The sequence below is a fragment of the Siniperca chuatsi genome, linkage group LG5 (assembly GCF_020085105.1).
Source record: "Siniperca chuatsi isolate FFG_IHB_CAS linkage group LG5, ASM2008510v1, whole genome shotgun sequence".
NCBI lineage: Eukaryota > Metazoa > Chordata > Actinopteri > Centrarchiformes > Sinipercidae > Siniperca > Siniperca chuatsi.
The window spans coordinates 5,168,394-5,190,257 of record NC_058046.1 but is presented as its reverse complement, the minus strand read 5'-3'; the positions used below and the strand labels follow the sequence as shown (position 1 = coordinate 5,190,257).

At 38.0% G+C, this 21,864-nt stretch overlaps 1 protein-coding gene across 2 annotated transcripts in view; it reads right to left on the bottom strand.

Annotated features, from left to right (window-relative positions):
* Positions 1 to 3,222: 3,222 nt before the first annotated feature.
* The window catches only part of dmrt1 (doublesex and mab-3 related transcription factor 1), a 33,878-nt gene continuing 15,236 nt past the window's right edge, over positions 3,223 to 21,864 (bottom strand). For both annotated transcript variants that reach the window (XM_044196976.1, XM_044196975.1), the window contains exon 5: positions 3,223 to 6,299. In XM_044196976.1, coding sequence (XP_044052911.1) covers positions 6,139 to 6,299 — 161 coding nt within the window. In that variant the 3' untranslated portion in view covers positions 3,223 to 6,138. The remainder of the gene's footprint in view (positions 6,300 to 21,864) is intronic.

Here is a 21,864-nt window from a genome sequence, read left to right as displayed (position 1 = left end):
CCTTTTAAGTCTTGATCTTACCAAGTAATTTGTGTCACCAGTTGTGGCTGATTAGACTTTTGCTGGATGTCACCAAATCCATCATACCAATAAAAATGGTAAAACGGTGTCAACTGTCCTTTGCTTGGTGCCACAAAACTAACAGAAGATTGAAGGAGATGTTAAATAAATACAGTCCGTACACACTCACAGCTGTGTGGGTGAACCATGATCACTAGCAGCTGTTATCGCCTGTTTGTTTGCTTAGTACATTTATGTTTCACTGTAGTTATCTCAATACATACGTTCAAGATTAAAGATTTTCTAACATATTACTCAGCTCAGTAGACATGCTTGGAGGTTCAGATTATTGGCAGCGATAATTCATCTCATAGTTGAAACCATGTCAGCATTCAAACTCAATTTCCCAGAATGAAGGACTGTGTACTTCTTTTCCGGTTATAATGCCCCATCAAGTGATGAAGTGAATAAAACTAATGTGCAGGGTCCTGAGGTGTCTGGCCTGCTCTTTATGGCGAGACGGATGGAAGTCAATGCCCTCCACAAACTGTCCACTAGGAGAGTATGGCTGGAACAATAACCATGACAATCCACTTTACACCTTAATGTACATCAACAGCCACAAGTTTGTTAATCTGAATGAAGGTTATTTGCATTGTTGGTTGCACTTTGCTCCCAAAACTGCTTATAGCTCGTCATTCAGAGGCCAAAAAAATGACTTAAGAATCAACAAAATGGTCTCTCTTCAGATGTAGAGGTCTGTATTCCTGTTTGCCATAAAGAGGAATAGCACCTAATTCGAGAGATCATTTCGCTCATGTGGTCTGAGGGTGTCTAATAAACGTTTTTTAGCCATGAATGTAAAAATTTTAATAAAAGTTAAGAATCAAGCCTGTGATAACATGTAAAATATTTAACTAATGTTGATGACGAATAAGGACCTTTATTGGGGGACTTTAACAGTTTGTAAGCCTTTTTTTCTGATTTCATTTTGAGACAAGCAGGTCCAGATTTTACTGTTCAACTCTAAGTGATCTGATGTTTAACTTTGGGACACAAAACTGTTTGTGTTCACAAATATTAACCAAATTGTCAAGCTGGGAATCTTTCCAAATGAACTCCAACATGCCAAAGTGAAATTCAATGTCAGGGGTGCAAAGCTCCTACACGCTCTTCTTTAGTGCTTGTGCTGCAGAAAAACACCCTCTTTTGTAACCTCCTAATGAGAGATTGGTGGACACCTGGGTCAGTCAGGCTGGCAAGCTGGTCAGAGACACAGGTGTTGAACATTTTAGAAATCCGAATTCTACTTGATTTGTGTCTTTATGACAATTGTATTTATCAGATGATTTAACTTCTTCAAACCTACCAAATCCACCAGTAGATCCATCGTGAGAAACTCATATTTTGCAGACAAGTTTTGTTTTAACCCACAAAACTCTCCCTAAAGATCCTGAATATATCGACTAAAGATTGAGGGGGAAATGTGTGAATATGTGGGAAAAGATGCTCATGACATCTTGATTTGTCATGATGAACAAGCTGATGTAAAATACGTGATGTCAAATTGTTTGGGAAACAACTTTAAAGATACTTTAAAAGGGTTCAAGATGAAAAAGAACAACACAACAAAAAACAAAAAGACTACAGATGCAGGCCAATTCATAAAAGCAGTTTGTGTTAATCTAATATCATGATATAAATACATAAAATAAAGGAATATTCCTTGGAATATATGTTAAATGAATTAATCTATTGTATCCTAACTGCCAAAGGTTTCTGTCAACATTAGTAAATATTGTCACATATACTTTATAGCTTTATAATATAGTTTCGAACAGTTTGAACACAACTAATGTTTGCTAACTATTCTAGCTCCCTGCTGATTAATTTAAACTGACATATTTTTGGTCTTCTTGTCCCCATCCACCCAAAAGTTGTTTCTTGCTGCAAACTTCACTTAACAGAAAACGAGGATTTCTTGTGAAGAGTACAGTGAAGAAATTCTTCAGGTTATTAAAGAGGAAAATAAGCTGCTAATTATGCTGCAGATTCCGTTTAAGTTAGCAAAAAAGCAAGTGGTTAAACTAGACAGTTTGAGCCGCAAATGGTAACTTCAAAATACAAATTTCACAATTTTTTCACTAATTGAAAATATTTAGCCCTACCTACAGGTAAGCTAAATAAAAAGCTTTCCAATATTATGGATGACAAGCTCATCGAATATATGAAAAAAATGTTGTTGCCTTCTGTATTTGACCGAGTTCAGACTTTCTCATTCATCCAGCTCACTTCACTCCTAAAAACTGTGGTTCCTTAGCTCTACCCATGGAGGTGAAACACAACCAATCAGATAATCTCTGGCACCTGAGCAGGTGTGTGTCTAAGAAATGTTTGTAGAGCTGAAACTCCAGTTTAAAGAAAATACTTTACTCTCTAGTCATCTCTGAAACACCAACACTGATTGAGCATACCCAGTTCATTTATAATAACTGAGAGTGACATCTTCAGATATGAATATATCTCAAAAAATAATCTGAACAGTTTTAAGTTTCCCTCCCCACCTCCGAGTTTACAGCGTCCTCTTCCACACTTCCTGTCTGTATCGAGCGGCCATCAGTCCACCAGGTGGTGTCACGGTGGGATCCGAGCAGATTTTATCTATTATGGGAGGGCATGATTCATGGAGGCAGAGGCAGCTCAAGGAAAACCAATCCTGTGACACTTTCTCCCCTGCGCTGTACACAGGGCAGCAGCAGCTACAGAAGGACAAGGCAGCGGCAGCCGGTCGCCCCTGACAACCGTGATAAAATGGCCTTCCTTAACTAAACTCGTAAAGCACGGGGCAATAAAACTCAATCTTCTGTAAAATCCAATTAAGTCATTATCTGACTGATTGTATCTTTAATTGAAAACAGAAGTGACAGTAAATTTCTGTGATATATCAGGATCAATCGATACTGCTGTACAATCTGGTCTCAAGAGGTGATTTATAATGTCAAAGTCTTATAGGTAACTCCACATTCTTCTCTCTAAAACCACTGGTGGATGAAATTAAGAGTAAGTGCGTTTCATAAAAAAACAAGATGGTCGCGTTATTGATTACAACAGATGGGGCAGGATCCAATGAATGTACTACAGCGCAGCAGAAAGAAAATACAAGTAATTTTCTTTGTCTGTTTTATATTGTTGTTTCCAGCACACCATCACATTTACACTCCATCACTTAGAGCGTTTTTATTTCCCTAAAACTTGTAGCGACATAAACTCCAAGACTCCAAATTACTTTTGTTGCTGTCTTATTCAAACACAAACACAAATAAACACTTTCAAAGCATGCAGTTCGAAAAACGAATCTCCATAAAACACAAAACACATAAACAATATACAGTACGGTAGTGTATGAGTCAGCTTCACAAAGGCAGAAAAGTTGGCAAAAGCTCATCTGAGTTGTTTTCTTTAATTAACACTTAAACAACACAACTCAAAAGTGAGCAACACAGGATTACTTTTATTAGTTCATGAAGTAAAAAATGACTATAGTTTGATTTTGGGGTAATTGCTTACACAAAAAACACTGCGACCAGGTATTTTATCTGTTAAAAACACAACTGTAGAGATTACAAGGGCTGCAACTAACAATTATTCTTATTATCGATTAATGCTGATTATTTTTTTGATTAATGGATTAGTTATTTGGTCTATAAAACATCACAAAACAATGAAAAATTGCAATTTCCCAGATCCCAAGGTGACATCTGACCAACAGTCCAAAACCCAAAAATATTCAATTTACTATAATTTAAGACAAGAAAAAGCAGCAAATACTTGCTACTGGAAGAATCTGAAGCCATAAAATGTTCAGCATTTTTGCTTAAAAAATGCCTTAAATGATTAACTGATTATCAGAATGGTTGCTGATTAATCAACTAATTGTTTCAGCTCTACACATCACTGCTGCAGCACCTCAGCCTCTGTTGTATCTACAAGGCCGTACCAAAGTGTGTAAACAGTTGTAAACAGTAACCCGTGTGCATAGAAAAACTCCTGGCCTGAAGGGGTTAAATAAACAATAGACATGCAAATTCTCTGGTATAAACGACGCCGCTGGATCGGAGCCATAAATAAGCAGCCGGTGCTCAGCACACGCCAACACAACGGAGGGAAACATGATTCATGTCGAACCTGCCTGTTTTCTCCCTCAAGTTGCACATTGTCTTGCAGAAGGACATCTCAGTGTCTCTGATGGTGGCTCTGTCAGAGATGTAGTGAGAGTTTCATTTATACCAGAGAAAGGAAATGCATGCAGCTTTAGCATCTTCAAAATCAGTTGACGTTTCCAAAATGATCTGATTGTTGTTGAGGGTAAATACTGTATTCCAGTGGTGCAGGTCAAAAGATGTCTAGGTATAAATCTGGGTGAATTTTGAGTTTTTAATGGAGCTAAAACGATAAATCGTCTGGGCCGATTTATCAGCCAATATTATGTTATTGCAGATGTATTCGTATATGTCAGCCAATGACTAATAAGAAATTGCCGTACAGAAATGCCAAAGAGATGTTTGAGGTAATTTAGAAACAGTGTTATCAATAGTTTATGCAAAGTCTGATCAAATATCCTGCTCTGTACATCTCTTGGTCACAATTCAACTTTAAGGAATCCTCATCAAAAACATTTGTGTTTATAAAAAAAAGACATCCGACGTATCATCATCAGAGTTTTAAACTCGCTATATCGGCCCCAAACATCCAGTATCGGTTGGGTGATAGTTTAATTTGTAGTTACTCCTAACTGTTTCAACAGCATCTTAATGACAATCTTTTAAAGAGACGCAGGTCCTACCAACACATTGAAACACAGTATAGTCATTTAAATACTGTTGAAACAACCGTTATATGTAACTTAACACCCCCTGAAAGTCTTTATTTTGCTGACCTCCAGTGGTTTAACGTCTCACCTGGCTGCAGTGATGTATTAGTGTACTCCAGGGTGTGTCAGTACGCTGTGACATCACTGTTGGGTGTGGGTACAGGTGAAACACACGTGAAACTTTCAACCAAAGAGGGCAGTAAAACACAGCTTTTCAGCCTGGTGTTATGTTACACTTTAACATACAAAGAAAAGAGAACTTTTACTTTTTAACCAAATGTCCAATTTTAACCTACAACGTCTAGACATCTTTTAACCTGCAAATCACCAAATCAGTGCTTACTGGGAAGGATGGGGTCAACATTGTCTCTTGGTTTACTGGACCACAAAACAGACAAACGAACCAATAATATACTACATGCATTACTGCATGTATTGCATGTCAACCAGGGGAAAATTACAGGAAACTAGGGTGCCCTGACTCCACTTGGCCAAATTTCACCTCTGACATTTTCTAAATAGGTGCTCGTACATGTACAATAACAGTGATTTACAGCTCAAAAAATATATCTTAGCAAACACTAAGCCTGTATTCTGATTGTCGAAGAATAGTCCACTAATATCTAACTAATCACCGCTCATTCACTGTTAATGGAAACACTTCATGACTGATACTGTGAAAATTGCACTAGTCAAATTTACTGTAAGCCTGAAAGGATTTTAACATCATTATTGTGCATTTTGCCTCACTTTATCTTCTGGATAATAAAAAACACTTTACTTTGCATTAACAATTGCTTTCTGAAGAGGAAAAACAAGTGTACAACTTTACAAATACACAACATGTCACCGTCTAGTTTGAATAATTTGGTCCAATCTTGATTACTGATTATCAAGATACTTATTTACCGTATGTTTAGTCATCTTTAATCTATCGAAACAGCCTTATTCTGAAGAGAACTTCTCAAATATTTGCATGTTGTTATTTGTGAACGTCCAATTTTTTTTTAACTTTCCAAGCATTTTCTATGCTGGTGAACACTCTTCAATAAAAGATTTAACAGCTTTGAGGCTAAAAATGAACTAAAAATACGAAAACAACCTGTATTCCTAATTATAATATGGAATATAAGTTATCGTGCCTCCTGGACAGAAACAGAGAAACCTGCAGAAACAGTGAACCATGAAACTGTTTTGCAAGAACATCACGTTTTTTGCTCAACTAATATCACAATGCTTTTGTAGTATAATGCTTTCCTTAGCTTCTTTTATTTGGTGGCATCACCATCGATGATGGAGTTGACGGTGAAGTTTGGAGTCTCGCTGGTGGCCTCACACTCAGCATTGACGTCAGAGTTAACCAGGGAGCTGATGGACCTGCAGGTCATGGTGGAGTCGTGACCAGTGGTGATGCTGCCAGGGGAGAAGGCTGCAGAGGCGAGACAGACAGACAGAAAGTCCTGATCAGAGATCCACTGAGCAGGCTAGCTAGCTAGCTAATTATTGTCTAATTTTAACTTTCCGAAACAGACAATCCAACAGTCACGGCCACACAACGACGACGGTTGGACGGGTGTGTGGAGGTGTGAAAGTAGGCAGGGCCTGAGCTTCTCTTTCAGGTTCTGTTTTTTCATTCTTCACACACAAACTACTTCTGTCAATTTTCATGCGAACAACCAAGTACAACAACATGAATGCCCTCTGAAGTGTACCCATCCTGATTTGTAGGATTCATCAAGTCTTGCCCGTGAATTTTGTGTACCGTTACACCCCTACTGTCTCCTGCTGTGCTACCTCGTCTTGTTACTCGTCTTCAAGTGTGCACACTGTCCTGATTGTCTGAATGGTAATTATGGTCAGGTTGTGGGAAATGTGTGATATTTTCCATCCAAACTCTGTCTCGTCAACCCTCCCTCCTGAAGATCTTTGCAGCTACAAGCAAGAACCTCTTCACTACACAGGCAACCTGCAAATGTAACGTTACTGCATTTTCTATGTGGGGATACATGCTTTTATTTTGGTAGCATGATAGTGACATTACTATTTATTACATTTGAAACAAACTTTAATCATATGTTTATGTGCAGTGTTAAAATTAAGCCAGTTTTCTCTCATTTTGAAATGCACAAGCACAATAAAACTACTCCCGAATCTGTGATATGTCAGGATCCTCTGGTTACGCTTGTCTTTTACATTTTGAGGAACTTCTGCTCATCACATGTCCATCGTTTTCTCATAAAACCTGTTAGAATATTCTTGTAGTTGATCAGTGGTGTGTTTTGGTTTACACAGTTAAGTCACTGACGTGTTAAATGCCTCAACTGGTGTTGAATGTTGATACTAGTATGGGTACTGGTGAAGCCCATCAGATTCAGGAAGCCAACAAAGGTTAAAAGATTTGCATGGACTTGAATGAAACGAATATAGAGTTAATTTCTCTATCAGAATAGGAATTAAAGGATGACATTAGAAAACCGTGAGCTGATCTGGTGTTAGCAGTGATTTGTTGTTTTGGGAATATTGGAATATGTTACATCTAGTCCCCCATGTGAGATCAACATCTTTCTCCATAAACTGGGCCATTACAAAATGTGTGTGGATAAAATACCACTTCTAGGATGTTTACCTATCCTAAAAGTGATACTTAAGTTCCTAAAAATGTAAAAGTCAAGCAAACATAAATGTTTTATTAAAGTTTGCTTCAAATGTAAAAAATAGTAACGTTACAATCGTGCTACAAAAATAAAAGCATTTATCCCCACATTATTATGGTAAAAAACTAATTAAAACATAAGTATGGTTAAAAAAATAAACATAATGAAGAACATTAAATTAAAGTATGTTTATGTATTCGAAAAATAAATAAACCTCAAATCTTTCACTTCCCTTTCAGGTCTTGAGCTACAAAACTTTTTTCTTGGATACTCCTCAAAGTCATTAATATGATAAATTCATATTGCCTCGTGTAGGTAGACAGGACAGCAGCACACAAAATAAAAAATGTCTACGTACTCTAAGGCGAGTAAATAACAAGGAGAACAGAAATACTATACTATGTATATAGTATACTCGCATCATCAGCACTGCAGAATATATGGATAATATGACTGTACAGTAACATGATTCTTAGCAAAGCTCAGGATTTATAGCAAATTGAATCAGTCAGCAAAAGACACTGAACACAAAACAAAAACATTAGATCTTTCACAGTTAACATGAGAGCTATGTGCACCCACCCATTTCAACACTTGTCTACAGCTACTGCACACACTAATAACACTGTGAGGCCAGTAGACATTAGGCTGGTTAACGGCAATCTACTGTGTTTGTACACTCAAATGTTACTGTAACGTTTACTAACCATTGTGGACCTCCATCCCTTTTTTTTCCCATTGTTTTACCCTCATTTATAACCTCTAAAGCCTAAAATATTCAAATATACCTTCATTTAAAATGTCAGATTAGTCATTTTCTGACTTTCACATACTGTAAGTTTACTCAGAATAACCTCCCGATCAGGATAACATTAACATAAACAAGAGCTGATGTCCAGTGTTGATTGGCCTCCCTCCTGTTTCCTCATCCCTCACCCTCCACCATCTCTCTCTCTCCTCCTCAGCAGTAGTGGGAGGGGAAAAAAGAGGAGTAATTTTTCTCCTCATTAACTTCCTGATTGGTTTCGGACTCCAATTTTTGCCCGTCTGCAGTTTGTCACCAATTCCAAACTGGCAGCTCAATCGTTAATACTAATGTTTGTGTAGCTAACTGCGCCCTGCTCAATTTTTTTATTTATTTTTTTTATCCCTCAGCGGTCTACTTGTACAGCAATAACAGCATGTGGGTGGGGGAGAGCAGCAGTGAATTAGCCCGTTCACTGTTAATTCCCTGCCTGTTCATCAGCAGGAAATCTATGATGTAATTAAAGGCTGAAAGCAACTGGACATGTTAGTTTCACTGGAGATGTTAAATCACGACACACTGCTGTACACATGTTCTCTGCTAAATCCGACTGTCCTCTGCTCTACTGTTTAATACAGATTAATGTTGCTGAAACGCCAGAAAGCCTTGTTCTCAATTAGCTGTAAAGCACCTGTTAATGACACTAAAGGCTGCCACTAATTAAACAATTAACAAATTATTTCCATTATCAATTACATTTTCTATTATTTGTTTGATTTATTGATTAATTGTTTGGTCTAAAAAACTGTCTTGAAATTGCTTGTTTTGTCCAACCAACAGTCCAAAAATATTAAATTTACATTGATATAAAATGAAGAAAAGCAGCAAATCCTCTCATCTGAGAAGCTGGACCCACATAATGATTGGCAATTTTGCATGAAAACTTAGATTACTTAGTTGTTAATTAATTTTCTTAATAAATTAATTGACTAGTCTAATCATTCCAGCCCTAAATGTCATGAGTTGACTACATTGTTTACACATTTTTGTATTACAACTTACTTACGGTTTTGAGCATGATTTCCAGAGTGCTATAATTTAGGCCATACTCTTTAATAGAAACCTTACAATCATTTCCTCATTGTTACACTGACACAATCAAAACGACGTTAATAACTACAAACAGCTCTGGAGTCGTGACTCCAACCGCAACTTTATGATGTTGGTTTTTTTCACTGGTGGTTGTGAGCAGTTTTTCAGGAACTGAACAGTTCTTCAGTTCTCCTCTCTGCTTCCCTTCATTTCTTATTAATAATCATTGTAGTTATTTTGTGTTATCGTTCATTTGGGGTTGGGGTTTTTTTGCCCCCTGGCGAAAGTAAGTCCAATATTCAGTCTCTTTGAGCTCTGTTTTTGGTCTCTACTTACTCCTGAGGGAAACATCTGGATATTCAGCTCTTAAATGCTCCACTATGTTCACCAGCTAGTCGCTGTGTCTGTCTGCTGTTTGGTGCTGAGCAGGTAGCGTACAGTGGGTTTTTAGAGCTTTTTCACTGAAAACAGATGCAGTCGATGCCGAGTGTTGAGAGTGAATCAAAACAGTAAAGTTGTGGGCCGTAAAACCGAAACAATAAGCTGAAAAAAGCCAAAAGAGCGGAAGCAAGTGGGCTAGTCCATTGTTAATATAAAAATATTGATTATAGCCGTTTTAAATGAAAAAGACTTTTTGCTATCAGTACCAAAACTGTAGAAAAATACCAACGAGATATGTTGATTAGTCTTTTAATGTATGTATTTTGACTTTGAGGTTTGATCCCTTCTGCGACGGGCTGATGCAGCCTGTGGATACAATATACAGATACTGCTTCTTGTATTGCTTATGTAATGCCTGACGAAGGTCGATGACTGGCATGAGGCTGCTTCTTTGACACATTTTGTGCTGACAGTGTGCAGAGTCCACCAACTTTACAACAGCAGCAGACAAGTCACTCACAGTTGAGTTTTTCACCAAATTTCTTTGGCAATAAAACTTTGTTTGACAATCATCTGTCCATGTCAAAGCTTTTTATTTTTTATTTTTAGACAACTGCCAAAACCTGTCCCAAATTCTGGAGACAATTCAGGCTGAATATACTGAGATATCGTATGTCACAGCTGTGAGTGGTAATAACTGCACTTGCTACAACTCTCCTTGGCTGAAACACCATGAAAAGCCAAGCTCTTATGTAAGATAAAGTGTATTTGAGGTTCAGGCTGTGTACAAACAAGACAGAAACTTTACCTGCTGGTGATGATGAAAGAGAGTTTATTCTCCTGACTGAACTTTTGCCCTTTTCCCAGTCACTCAGCACTCTATATAAGATTTCCAAACTATTAAACAGTCTTTGTGTGGAATAACAAAAGGAAGCTTTTTTAACCTCCCACTTGTCCAGTTAAAGGAGGGAGGGAGGGAGTGAATGAAGGTGCAATCATTTCTGCGGCTGCCAAACAGGGGAACAAAAGCCCACATGTGAGAGGAGATGGTAATTCAGTCTGATCCAGCGGGGATAAGCTCTCTCTGTGGGTTTCATACTCTACACTCATCTAGCGTACACAAGGGTCATACGGGTAGATAACACTTAAGTAAACACTCACGCACACACAGGCCTGCAAACAGACACACGATTCTGCATTAAACTGTAGTGATGCGAGTGTGTGTGTGTGTGTAGTGGATTCTGAAGTATGTAATCTAGAAGAACAGCAATGTAAAAGAACTGAAAATATATTAATTTCCATATAACATAAATATCAATTAAGATGAACATTTGCAGTGATAATAATTTTCCAATAATGCGGTAGATGTTATTACTCATTAAGCGAGGATTTTATTACTTTAATGGCTTTTCAGTTTACTTGTCAAAATTCAAAATATGTCAATCATTCACAAATTTAGTAATAGTACTCAATAGTACTCAACTGCAACTGCTGATTATTTAAAATTTTCAATTAATCGATTTACTATTTAATCTATAAAATGTCAGAAAATATTTAAAAATGCCTATCACAATTTCCTGAAAGTGACATATTGAAATGTCTTGCTTTGTCTAAAATTATACAGAAACAGAAAAAAGGAAAAAAAGCTACAAATCCACATATTTTAGAAGCTGGAACTAATGTGGCATTTATGCTTCAACAATGAATAAAATGACTGTAATCGATTAATCGACTCATCCTTTTAGCTCATCATTTCAGCTCTAACTCATGTATATGGACACCCATGTACTTTTGTGCACTTTTGGGGCTGTTTTCATGATTTGGGCTTGGGCTTTTCGTTCCAATTAATAGAATTTTAATGCTACCACAAACATACAATAATATTTTAAACAATAGGGTGCCTCCAACTTTGTGGTTTGGTGAAGACCCTATACTTTGGGCCATATAGTTTATGAAACATAGTAATATCAAAATTACTAATTTAAAAAAAAAGTATGTTAATAATAGATCTCATAGGTAATGATATTAATGAGAAATTCACTGGGTGGACACACTTGCTGTACAGCCAGCTGCAAGTTGTTATTGTAGTCAAGCCACATTAATGGGAATTTTAAACACAATGTGACATTGAGTGTGAAAGTTTGACAAAATCTGAACTCAAGGTCTATTAACTAGCCTTTTACTCATCTTTCAACAGTGTCTCACAGTCTTCTTCAGCAGATAGAATGTGCTCAGTGTGACGATATTCAACACACAACCTGCAAAGTTAACAAATCCAGGGACAAGAGCACTTAGTGGAGGCTATCATCAAGGGAACAAAAATTCAATCTTGAGTGAAGTGTTGCCTGTCACATGACAAGGCTGACCCGGGATTAAATGGCTCCCATTAAAATGATACGAGCTGTGTCTAAAAAAAAATTGTCCCTGGCTAGTTTGAGAGGGTACCATCGGTATCCAACTGAGGACTACCCTTGTAGAGATGGACGCTCCCCTCTCTAGAAACGATATGGCGTCTGGCTCCTCATCATCAGGCCAGCGGCAGGACTTAATGGCCCAGAAAACTCAGTCAAAGAGCAGACAGGCAGGCAGGCTTTAAATACTAAGCACTGAACAGTAGAGGCTCATGTCACTCAGCTGATGTTCACACCACAGACCTTCACCCTCAGTTTCAAATCACTGCTCATATCTGACTTTTTTGAATGACTCCTAATTCTGTAAGTCTTTTATGATGTGACCCAAGTCTGATAATAATATGAAGTCACAGCAATGCCGAAAAGATCCGTCCATCCATTTTTTTGAGCTACATCTCATGCAAAGCACAATTTTTGCTACATAACTAATAACATGCAACTACATCAACTACTGTCTCCTATTAATTACGTTTATATACTACTAATGGTACTATGGTTTTGGCAAATACAGTACATTTTGGAGAAAACTTAATTCTTGCATGGATTATGTTCATTGTCCATGAAGTGCTACGTTTTGTACCGCACTTTAGTCAGAGCGGAGGTGGTCAGAGTGGATGGGGGGGCATGTAAAGCACAGAGCTTTGACACGATTTGAGTCCTGCAATTAGTTAGGTTTTAAGCTACAACACGTCTTTCGTTTAATGTTAGGTTAGCATTGCAAAAGCAGGTACGCCCTTGTATCTCAGAGCTTTTAATATTTCACCATTTAACTAAAACTATGATGTTTCCCTTATCTTAAACAATTGCTTTGTTGCTTTAACATACCTAGATAATAAGTCAGGGGACATGAATGTTTGCACAGAATTTCATGGTAATCCATCTAATACTTGTTGAGATATTTCAGTCTGGACCAAAGTGGTGAACTGACCACTGTCATCCCTACAGCCACGCTGCTAGCACGGTTAAATGTGTAATTTGGGTGGAATTTCATTTCAAAATGGTAAATATATATAATTTCAAGGAGGCACGGTTGGAAATTGCATGTTTGATAATTGAACAACATCTGATCTGTGTCACATCAAGGAAGTGATCATTCAAACTGGTATTTTCAGTTGCTGTGTAAAGGTAACTTGAGAGAACTGCTCTTATTCATTTGAGGGGAGTGCCAAAACATTAAACAAAAACATCTCATTTGGTTTGATACATTTTAGAACAAATGGCCTTTTTCACTAAAGTGTTAAGGCGTCTGAATTCTTGCTGGTGCTGGTAAAGCAAATGCCACAAGTGCCTACACTGAACTGTGACCACTGCTCTTACAGTAAGCCTGGTAGTGAAGCCGGAGCTACAACTAATTTCAAGCCACATCAAACACCTTAATCAGAGAACTAAATAAAGAGTCAACTAATAGCTTTTGCTTTATCATGAATAAGGACTATTCATTTTATTGTGTGTGCAGTTAAATCTTCCACATATTTCTCATTCTCATCTCCCAAATGAAGAGCTGTTGAGACAATTGTTCAAAGGGATGCAGTCTCTTATGCAGCCATTACGGGGGGTCAGAAAACACTTAAATGCTTATTATTGGTTTGCTATGGAGCTGAAGGGCCAACGCAGGCTGACAGAAGGCATCAGTGTCGGGGTCAAAGGCTAATTAAGCAGAGAGGAACCTTTGCTCCTGCATTGTTAACCAATCTGTCCCCGGTGAAGATGACTGCCGGAGAGGCGTGACACGGCCCTCATCCCCATGCTAAATCTCCATTTTGGCTACTGTGCCCCATCAACTCACAAAATGGCCTGTCAGTCTATCGTCGGGCTTTTTGACGTGATCCGTCGAAAAGTTATGGATATGCAATAATGAGCTGAAGCGGCCGATCAATATTTGCGAGACTTTTCTATCATTACATTTTAAACAAGAGATTCATTGTGAGTCGACAGGGTAAGAAAAATGCCAAAGTAAAGGACACACGAAGAGTGAAATATATTGCTATGGAAAGAAGGACAGCTCTCGCGGGTGCTAAAGCTGCCATATGTGTTTATCTAAGTCATTCAGCTGTTTCAGAGAGCTGCCAAGGCAACATCATTTATCAATCCAAGCTGAGCCGCCGCTGCTGCACAAAACAACGCAAGGAAAGTGACTACAAGAGCATGATTGGGAGGGGCACCATAACTAAACAAGTTTGTTTTATACAGAGAAATCAGGAAAACAACATGCACTTTATGCATGTTATATCCAGTGTATGAAATATTTTATATGCAGATTACATTTAGATACACACCCTGTGCAGTAAATGTGCTGATTTTGTGATGTATTGTTTTCTAATGTTAGAACTGAACTGTATTTAGTTAATTAGTTTGGACAGACATTTGTCTAAATAGAGGTGCAAAACCCACGCAACCCCTCCAGGCTATTTCTCCATGAAGGGTCAAATGGAAATTTTAATAATTTTTTACAATTTTCTTTGTTTACATGTAGTCTTCACTTTTGTGGGGGGTCAGGAAGGAAAAATATGAATTTATATCAACCCAGCAAATTAACAAATAACATATTACAGTTAAATTAGTTACTTCCCATAATAACGGTTAGGAATTAGAAATGCTGTTATTGCTGTATTATTAATGAACATTGCATCTTAATTAAAAAGAGCACTGTTCTTTACTGCTGTTTCTTTAATATTTATTCCAGCATCTCTTTAGGAAACTATTATAAATACACATTGTTACCTGCAAATCACAATATATATTAAATAGTTTTTTCTCCCAAAAATATGAAGACGAGGTTCCAGTAGGTTTCAGCCCTCAGTAGCGTCTGCAGATCTTGACTGTAGCCCCAAAAAGCTCGACCAATTAGATGGTCAGGGCAACCTTTACGTAACCTAAGAGTCCACAAAGTCATCGCAGCAGCTTTTTGATTCTGTGATGGTACAGTAACAATTAAAGGCAAAGAAAAGCATATCAGCATTTCTATCAACTCTTCTCTTATCAGGATTATAGTGTCTGGACAGTAAGAAGACACTGTTTAGAGAGATAACGTCATTAAAAATATACATTTATCAAGCAAAGTTCTTAAGATATATAATAACTTTAGAAATAATCAGTACTTCACTCTGCACATACTGCATTTACAGAAACAGGACACCAGACTGAAATAACCCTACCTTCGATGTTTATATATTGATGCACAGAAAAACGGCATTAGATAAAACAGAAGTCAATAGAATCACGTTTCATTTCCTTTCAGGTCCCTCAAAGCTGGACAGTGTGTTAGTGTGTGTGTGTAAGTGAGAGAGCGAAATAGAGAGTGAGGGGAAGAGGACATAAACTACACAGCCCTGGCCATTTAATGTCTCCACAGCCCCAGGCCTGTGTTAATGGTGGTGTTGTACAACACATTACAACGGTGCTTGTGCCCTGAGCAGACAATTATACTGGTATTTAGCCCATCCACAGCCCCAGAAGCTATCAGGGCACTTAGCAGCACAGCAGGGTGGGGAAGACAATCTGACAGGCCACACAGAACTTTTCCACTGTCACCAAGAGCCAGGAGAGACACTCCATCAGCCACACATTCAGTGAGGCCCTTCGGGGTCTCACAGGCCCCAGCAGGGTCACTTTCTTTGCTGCTGGCTCTTATTTACAGATTGAATCAGATTGATTGATTTAATTGAAGTCATTAACTCAACCAAAATGCATTAATTTTCTGAAAAATTGCAAGGAAATGTAGGTATTTTCTAGGGTTTATTAGCCTACTCAAAAAATCTCTGACTTCAGAAGGTAGCAACATCATTCCTTTAAAACAGCAACTTTATTTATTTAAGTGTGTGGTGTTTACTGAACTTTATTTCAGAAAAGGTGATATAAAGTACTAAAACGCTGAAACTGTGCAAGGTGGATTGCTTCTGTTTATCGCCACATTGTCTCGTCTTTTTCATTAATGAGACATTTTTTTTGTTCGCCAAACTTACAGCCTTTCGCCATTTGTCATGGATGCACAGTGAGAAAATGAAGAGAACACTGATTAATTAAATATGAATTACAAAAAATATGAATAGTATTATAAACCTCTAATGTAAGGGGGAGTTCCAGTGGTTTAGTGCACATAGGCATTTCCCATGTGCACTGTCCTTGTGTTTCTGGACCATGTACATCTTTTCTTTTTCCTGTCCATCATCAACACTGAACAGAAATTTCATTCAATCTCAAAAATATATAAATATAACATATTCAAGCAGGGTAGACTATCAACTGTCAGAAAATACCATGTGAACAATCCCAGTGAACACAGGTTTGGGATAAAACCTGCCTAAATTTGCCTGAAAAGTTGCTTGACGACTAGGTTACATATGTATATAAACATTTTATTTTATGTTGTTGGTCATTGGTGCTTTTTATAAATGTTTATATATATATATATATATATATATATATATATATATATATATATACACCTATTTTTTCCACATACTGCCATATGTACATGTGTCCTGTGAATCCTAAACTTTTTTTTTTTCAGCTTTGTTGTCCTTGTTCTTACCTGTTATGTCTGTTTCTGTGTAAGTACATTGAGAGATTCCTTGTATGTGTACACATACTTGGACAATAAAGCTGATTCTGATTCTGACATATAATCATTGTTTCAACAGCATTCAAGTTAATAAGTTTAAATCTGAAGTTGGTCCTAACTACATGTTGAAATTATGTTGAAACAAATATTAAATTGAAAAACGTTCATTCTTTACCAATTTTAGCCCAACGTTTTCATCAAAACCAATATTTATTGGGATACTTTAGGTACTACAACTTGATGATATGACTAGTAAAAAACTTACAGTATTAATTGTTAAGATGAAAACATTACACCACCATCTAAACCAATAGTGTTCTTCTAGCCTTGGCTTTTCTCAGGTAGTGAAACAAGAGAGTACATGTACTGCGGTGAGTGATGTTGTCAGCATGTCGGTGACCAAGGAAATGAACTTTTGCTGCTACATGACATGAAACAGCACTTCCTTTGAAAAGGTCACCTCTTGGGTTAGAGGTACAGATTTGTTTCGGGTTTAATAAATCCAAAAGAGTGAGAGGCCTCTTTGACATCTCCAGAATGAGTGTGGCCACGAGCGTGTGTGCAAGTACATGGGAAGTGTGTGTGTTTGAAGGGACTTCCTTAATGTTTGTGTGTGTGTGTGTGAGAGTGCGTGGGCGTGAGCAAGTGCAAGTTTGAAGTAATCTGATCTGAGTGGAGGTAAAGCCCATTTTACACACGAAACAAAGAAACTTACTGACGCCAATCTCTTTATCGTTTTATTACTCCTTTCTTTCTCAGAGGAGTCGGAGAACCTGAAACGACAGACTTTATACGCAGTAACTCACTTTGGTGTACAGTACAGTATAGATTGAAGCAAGAAAAATCAATAGAATATCATCTAGAAAGATAGTAATGGATTTCTAACTTAATGGGCTCACACAGGTCTATCGATTAGCAGGATTAACATCTGCAATACCTCAACAATCTGATTTGCATTTAAATTACTGTACGCTCCGTGCTGACACCAATATAACAAAACAGACAAACGTATAGCCAGCACAGCGGCGCTCGATTCTGAGGTCTGACTTTAGTATAAATCTTGTTTTCCAAAAAAAAGTAAGTAGTACGTGAAAGGAAAGTTGCTGTGCTGACATCTTGCAAACTTTGAGCAGTTTTGAATTAAAAAAAAAAAAAGTGTAGACAAGGACAAAAAAAAAAGAAGAACATAAACACCAACAGACTCGGCTTGAAGCTGTCTCCTGTAAGACTGAAACAGCCATAACTCTTTTGGGGCAGCTCATCTGAGCCTCCCCGGTTAGATCCTAGTGAGGAAGTGGGGCGGGTGTTTGTGGAGAAACAGTGTGAGTGTGTGTGTCTCTGTGTGTGTATATAAGAGGAGGGGAGGGGGGGCAGTGTGAGGTGAGATGTTGGGAGGGCAGCGAGGTGGGGTGGGAGTTTGATGGACTGCGCTGTCACCTCCTGCTCGGCGATTTACGGCGGCGGGGCTGCTGACGAGCGCGGGGCAGTAAACAGGCCGACCGGGGGCGTATTTCACAGAGAGCTGGCTTTTATGAAGAACACCAGGACGGCTCTACCCACAGCTCCGCCCGGCCCGCCGTGACGGATGGAGAAAGACGCATGACAAGCTTCATCATTGTTTGTAAATCTTAACTGTTCCCGCTCACTAACTCCAGAAGGCAATTTTGCGGAGACAGCGGGGCCTGCGGAGGGGGAGGGCAGAGAGGGGGAGGAGAAGGAGGCGAGGAGAGGAGGGGAAAGGACAGCGTGGCACTCCTGAAGGTTATTTGGATCTCTGTATTTGGCCAACTGATTAGCCCTATCCTGGGAGGGAGATAAATCTGACAGGGCACTGTTTGGCAGCCAGGTAGAAGGGGAGGGCAGGTAGGCTCAGAGCTCACAGCTATTTCCTCCTCATGGACTGATCCCAAGGGACATAACGTGTTCGGTCAAAGCGAAACAATTCAAGGATTAAGAGGAGTTGTGGCAGAATTTTTATGTACTGAAGCAAATGTCAAATTAAACCAACAACCAGGACAATATTCTGTATATTAGCTTACCTTCCTTACTTAAGCTGTTTTGGTGATATTGGAAATTTGGCTGCAACTTTTCATTATCAATTAATCTGCCCATTTGGATTCATTGATTTAGTCTTTAAAAAGTCAGAAAATCGTGAAAATCCAACACAATTTCCCAGAACCCAAGGTGACATTTTCAAATTGGTTGATTTATCCAACCAACAGTCCAAAATAGATTTGTCGATTCATTGATTAGTCAATCAACAGAATATTAATTGGCACCTATTTTGATCAATTAATCGTTAAATTCTCAGTCTTCTTTGATAGTAAACTGAATGTTTTTTGGGTACTGGACTATTAGTCAGACAAAACAAGTCATTTAAAGACATCACTGTAGGCTCTGGGAACTTGTAATGGACAATTTCATCATTTTTTTTTTTTTTTACACTTTGTAGCATAAACATTTAATCGAAGAAATAATCGACAGATAACCTGAAAATAATCGTTAGTTGCAGTGCTAGTCCAAAACCATTTTTCTTTAAAACCAGAAAATCCACCTAATTTGAGGAGCTAGAACTAGAGAATGTTTGGTAATTTTGCATCAAAATTACTAGACAGATTAATTTCCTGTTGCTTGACTATTCAATTAATTACTAAACTAATTGTTTCAGGTCCAATTGGAAATAAAGCTCCATGTCACTCTGGATAAGAGCAGCTAAAAGCAACGTGAAATACAGTAATTCAGACTATAAAAAGAAACAAGTAGAAAAGCTACAGTATGTTTTAAGATAAAAAGTTCATTATGTGATGCTCACAGGAACAACATGCTTATAACCCTGCAGAGTGATTTATGCTCAGCAGATAAGATATGAATTAGCCTTGAAACGACATCAAGGACACAGTCCAAGACGCATAATTGTGCAGACAAGGGAAAGGACAAGCCACAAAAATGTTTCACACACAGCATCTTAGACACAGAGGCTCTTACAAAAAGCCTCCTCTGCAGTAACAGGGTTCATCTTCAGTCGGTGGAAGCCTCCTGTTTATATTCAACACACACCCACACACTGGATTTGGCAGTGGTTGTACCACACATGGGAGAAGTTTGCCTTCAGGGTGTCCAGTGTGAAACCAAAAGTCAACGTTATTTTAACCCAAACCATGATCTTTTCCTAAACCTAACCAAGTAGTTTTGTTTCTTAAACCTAACCAAACTACGACCGTTAGAAAGCCTTTCTGGCAGAAAGCCCTGAGGGCAAACATTTCCAAACAGCGGTTGTACCAAGTGGGCACCACGTGTTTAGACTGACTCTTTGACAACACAATGCTAAATCAAACCTCCAACAAACTCTCAGCTCTGTATAACAAGAGATACTGAAAGCAAATTGTTTTATAGGTATGCCATCCTGTAACAGACCCTAAGTCTGATCCCTCTATCACATTATTATATACACAGTACAGCAGAAGAAGAGCAAAGAACACCCCCTAAGATTTTGGTGTAGGTGAAACAAAACACATTTCTACTGCAAAAAAAGAGTATATTTTCTCTACGTTTCTCTACTGTGTCTGAAACCTTTGCCTTTTTCTAATGATATACAGGCTAGATTTACCCCTCAGTGCCTCAAAAATATTCCAATTAATGGCAAAAAAGATATGGGAGTCGGCATTAGCCTGAATCCATACATGCTGGGTAAATACCAGGCAAAGTTTATTACAGTTAAGTTATACAAAGGTTGCATTATTCAAAAGTAATGATACACAGATTTTATCCCTCAGTGTCTTAATGTTGTATGAGAGAGGCAAAATCAAAGAAGAAACTTTGGGAGTGTCCAATGTTAGATTCATTTGGATCTAATATTTTTTACCTGTTTTACTATACAATACAATTCAATATATAGAAAAGAATACTTCCCCACTTAATTTCAGATGCTCGAAAGACTCACGAGCCAGAAAAAAAGGTTGAAAACCACTTATTTCATAGGTTTGTTTCTCTGGTGTTTAAGACTAAGTCGACACCAAATGTGGGACCACCCGCTGAGAGCGTTGTTATCTTGTAATGGAGCATGGCAATTCACAGCATGAGGCTGACATGGGACCCTCACAGGAAACAGACAGGTGAAAGTCATAAACAAACACATGTACAAGGGAAGATGCGGGGGTCTTTAGGTTTGTGATGCTGGTGGTGTCAACAGTCTATTTCACTAAAAGAAGGATGTTGATGTTGTACTAATAACACTCTTCCCCTATGTCCTTTATAAATGGGTAATAATATACAATACCACTGTTATATAACAATCAACTTCATCTTTTAATTCCAAAAGAAAATGACCTTTTTGTTCTAGTCACACACATATAAGGAGTTGTGCTGGTTGGTAAGCTCACTAATCAAACTGCTGTATTTTGAGGGATAAAGCAGCAGTGATTTAAGTTTTGCACCATCATTAAAGATAATAACAAATTAGTTAATAAACCTTCACTCCCATTCAATTCCAAGCAGAATAGAAAACAAAAGGAGATATGTAATAACTAACAGGACCTGCCTTCTGTCAATCACAACCCATTTAAGACAAACCAGGGTAACATCAGACAGATATGGTTAATTACAAAAAAAAAAATTTATTTTACACAAATAAGGCTTCACATAACTGGAAAATATCCCTGCACACCTGAATGAGTGACAGATGCGTCGGAGGGCAGCACAACTTGAGTAAAAGTGAAAAGACTCCAGCATTGTGTCTCGCTTGGTGCTGGTATATTCATCTACAGCATTTCCATCTATATAAACTTCAGTTGTATGAAGGTTCACAATAGTTCTTTGTATATACATAGATACCCTATGTGTAAATTAGCCAATCAGCGGACCACAAAAATTAGGTCAGTTGTGGTCTATTGTTACAATTGTGGAACGTAGTGCCCCCAGAAAACGCAAGCATAGCCATACAGGTGATTAGTTATGAAAGGAATTTACAGGATTCTCAAAATATCTATAAAACATCACATCTCATCTTAGATAAATAGAGCACTAAAACAGCATCAGTGTAACAACCCCAGACTGTCCAAAAGTCAAAAGAATTAGGGCTTAAAATGGGTTCCTTTACAGAGTAAGAGCAGGATAGTAAATGTAAGGAGTGGCTTACACCTTGGCTGCACAGA